The sequence below is a fragment of the Felis catus genome, chromosome D1, assembly GCF_018350175.1.
Source record: "Felis catus isolate Fca126 chromosome D1, F.catus_Fca126_mat1.0, whole genome shotgun sequence".
Lineage (NCBI taxonomy): Eukaryota > Metazoa > Chordata > Mammalia > Carnivora > Felidae > Felis > Felis catus.
The window spans coordinates 63871298-63875421 of NC_058377.1; the positions used below are offsets into that span (position 1 = coordinate 63871298).

Genomic DNA, 4124 nt, shown 5'->3' on the forward strand with positions numbered 1-4124 from the left:
TCCCAGGTACACAGATTTCATCCCTCCCCTAATTCACCTTATACCATTCATTTTCAATGTCAGAGTGATGTTTCTATGTGTTGTATGTGGCATATATAACAATGTCACTCCCATGCTTCATATATTCAGGCGGCTCTCTTTATCTATAGAATAAGGTCCAAATTCCTTAGCATACAATAAAAGTCTATTGATGTAACGTATCCAAAACAAGGACCACAAGCTTGTTTCTCTTTTACTTTGTTTCAATTCTGGTTTCTAGTGCTCTTAATAATGTTTTTATTTCTGTTTTTAAGCTTGTATTTTTTGTATAATAGTTTCCTAACCACATCCAATTCCTTTATTACTTATTTTCCAACTTCATCTCATAATTCCTCCATTAGAATTCAATGTTCTAGATTACCAAAATAATGAGGAAAGAAAGGAATATGATAATAAGTTGAAAATTAGAAAGAAATCATACAAAATGTGATTTTGCAGAAATTCCCATTTTATTTTCTTAAGCATTAATGAGTTAGTCCTCAGATCAAGGTAGAATAGTCCAATGAATCACAGTCCAGTGGAAGTCTGAGAACTCTGGAATTCAACAGATGTGGTTTGGATTCGAGACCTACCACTTTCACTGCTATTTCTTAACTTCTCTGGGATAAGTTGCCTCCCCTATAAAATGCATATATAAAAGGACAAAACACAGGCATGTGTTAATTGTCCTCAATACATGCTCCTCACTCACCTCCCAAATTACAGCCAGCAAGAAAGATTCATGAAGAGTAGAAAACTTATTAGATGCAGTATTCTGCATTGAATATATAAATTCTGCATTTTAAATACATTTCAAAAGTTTTTATAAATTCACATGTATGTGTTTTTAATGAAATCATGAACTTTGGGCTTGTATCTCAAAAGTTGAGGTGTTTTCAGGAATATAATTTCTTCCAAAATGTGCCCCTTGATGGCTCCTTCAGGGGCTTATGGTTCTGATTTGGTATGACCATTCTGTACATGTTAATGTACAAATGAGGAAATATCAACTCTTCCAGAAGCTGGCCCAGGCCCATCTCAGAACTTAAGCTCTGGCCATTCTTCCTTGTGTCTTATTCTTAGACAGCTCAAGGCCCTTCCTTTTCCAACTGAGATCCCAACCCAGCCTCTTTTCCTGACACTAAAAAGGAGTCTGATAAACAAACCAAGATTCTGATTCCTCCAATCAAGAATCTCTCTCCATGACTGAAGCTGGAGATTCATTTCTGTATTGATGGCTGAAGGAAACCGGACAAGGGTTGGGGAGTTTATCCTCATGAGCTTCTCTTCCCTACCTACTGAAATACAGTCACTACTCTTCCTGACATTTCTAATCATCTACCTGGTCACGCTATTGGGAAACAGCCTCATCATTCTTGTTACCTTGGCTGACCCCATGCTGCACAGCCCCATGTACTTCTTCCTCAGGAACTTGTCCTTCTTGGAGATTGGCTTCAACCTAGTCATCGTGCCCAAGATGCTGGGGACCCTGCTTGCCCGGGACACAACCATCTCCTTCCTTGGCTGTGCCATGCAGATGTATTTCTTCTTCTTCTTTGGAGTTGCTGAATGCGTCCTCCTGGCCACCATGGCATATGACCGCTATGTAGCCATCTGCAATCCCTTGCACTACCCAGTCATCATGAACCAGAGGACACGTGCCAAATTGGCTGTTGCCTCCTGGTTTCCAGGCTTTCCCGTAGCTACTGTGCAGACCACTTGGCTCTTCAGCTTTCCATTCTGTGGCACCAACAAGGTGAACCACTTCTTCTGTGACAGCCCACCTGTGCTGAGACTGGTGTGTGCAGACACAGCAATGTTTGAGATCTATGCGATTGTTGGAACTGTGCTGGTCGTCATGATACCCTGCATGCTGATCCTGTGTTCCTACATGCGCATTGCTGCTGCCATCCTTAAGATTCCATCAGCTAAAGGGAAGCATAAAGCCTTCTCTACCTGCTCCTCCCACCTCCTTGTTGTCTCCCTATTCTATGTATCTTCAAGCCTCACCTACTTCCGGCCTAAATCCAATAATTCGCCTGAGAGCAAAAAGCTGCTGTCATTGTCCTACACTGTTGTGACTCCCATGTTGAACCCCATCATCTATAGCCTGAGAAATAACGAGGTGAAGAATGCCCTTGGCCGGACCTTCCGCAAGGCTTTCGGCCTTAGAATTTGCATCCCATAGACGTTAAGAAATGAGAGTAAAGTGTACTCAATGTGGAGCAATCAGGTTCATATTTGGGATTCCTCTGCCTCCCTTGCCATCTCTGTTGGGATGAAACCCAGCTGCTGAAATGACTATTGGGAAGCTCAGAAGAGGGAAAAGAGCAGGGAAGTAGGTTGGCCCTGTTTCTACCTCCTGGAAAACTCCTCTGTTCATTGTAGGCTTACGTTATTTTTTCTTATTGGTATTTCAATAATTCTGTGCCATATAATTCCAGATATTCACATTACTATGTCCACATTGTGAACAGCATGAAATTGCTTATAATCCTATTGTGGGGATACATAATAACAGAGGACAAGACCAGTGAAAAATCATCATGTCATTTTCTTTTCCATCGGGCAGATCTGACTCCATTCATCAGAGAGAAAACCCTGTAATCCTTACCAATGCATAACTGTCATCACTGTCTTATTTCAGTTTGCATGCCCTTGAAGCATGTTAGTTCTTATAATCTCACTGGTATGTGATATAAATATAGAAACATGGATTGATATTGCCCATACTTACACCTTTATAACCCCACATACATTTTAGTCCTTACTGTTTTCCCAGGAAGAATGAGCTGAGCTTTCACAGGCTTTCTGTCCCATACTCAGGTTCTTAAGCCTTGTTGAAGTAGTGGTATAAATTTCTATTGTGATACTGTTTTCATCAAAGTTTAAAATGGATCTAGCTAACTGCAACATAGCTCTTCCTTAACCACAAAAATATTTCTCATTCTTCTTATGATTTCTTAGTACTCTATTTTTTAGATATACCATAGTTTATTTAATGACTCTTTTACAATTATAAATCATGCTGTAAAAAATATCTTTATACACAAGCATTTTCATATTTTTGCCAGTGTATCTGACAGATGGAAATCTAGAAATTGGGCAAAGGGTGAATACATGTACCATGTTGTTATATATTGGCAAATTTCCCTCCAAATTGATTATACCATTTTACCTTCCCACCAGAAATTTACAAGGGTTCTTCTTTTCCTATTGTCCCATCAATAACACTTGTCATTAAACGTTTGAAATTTTGCTTACATAATAGGTAAAAAATAACTAAAATTTTAATTTGAAGGAAATAAATTTTGAAGATTATGGAAGAAATGATTGAGTAAATTAGAGAATATAGTGAATTTCATTCATACTTCTGTGTTAGTAGTTTAGATGATTAGCAGCTGGTGATGTCCGGTACTCCATTTTCTCTGTTTGAAAAGTTCTTTCCATCTGTACGTTAGCCGGATCCATCTCATCTTTCAAGGCCCTAGTGTGATCCCTCAAGCAGCATAAATTATTCTCTGCTATATGCATCTATTCCAATTTTATCAACAGATAAGTTAAATTTTGCATATACTATGCTGTACTGGTTTTTACATGTTTGTCTTTTCCCAGTGTACCTGTAAGTCTTTAAAAATTAAAGCTGCACAATTATTTTTGTTTTAACATGACATGAGAATTCCTGAAAACCATATGTTCTGGAAAACTCTGCATTTAAAATACTATGGAAAAATAGGGTTAGGGAATACCACTCAAAATATATGCAAGTTTGAAGCCAGAGCATTAACAGAAACAACAGCTGGTACCTGGAGAGACAACACAGACTGCTCAGATATGCAGTTCAGTGATGTTGAAGGTTGCCACAGTAGATATTTAACAAGCATTATAACAATAGAATGAAAATGTCAATGATGGTTTATTTAGTAAAAGAGTATTTGGTACTGAGATAATGCAGTTGATATGACGCTCTGAACCAGTGGGGCAGCTTCTTATATGGTCATGGGAATCAGTGCCACTTTCCAGAAGTCAGAAGTTGCACAAAACAAGAGATGCTTCTCTTTGTGAATGGAGCTTCAATTATAGTCATACTTCTAAAATTTTCTTTA

At 38.5% G+C, this 4124-nt stretch overlaps 1 protein-coding gene across 1 annotated transcript; it reads left to right on the top strand.

Moving 5' to 3' along the window:
- The first annotated feature begins 978 nt into the window (after positions 1 to 978).
- Positions 979 to 3861, top strand: LOC101101252 (olfactory receptor 10A2). The gene has a single exon (XM_045038134.1). It carries the CDS (start codon positions 1253 to 1255, stop codon positions 2204 to 2206), a length of 954 nt encoding a protein of 317 aa, XP_044894069.1. The 5' UTR covers positions 979 to 1252; the 3' UTR covers positions 2207 to 3861.
- The last annotated feature ends 263 nt before the right edge of the window (positions 3862 to 4124 follow it).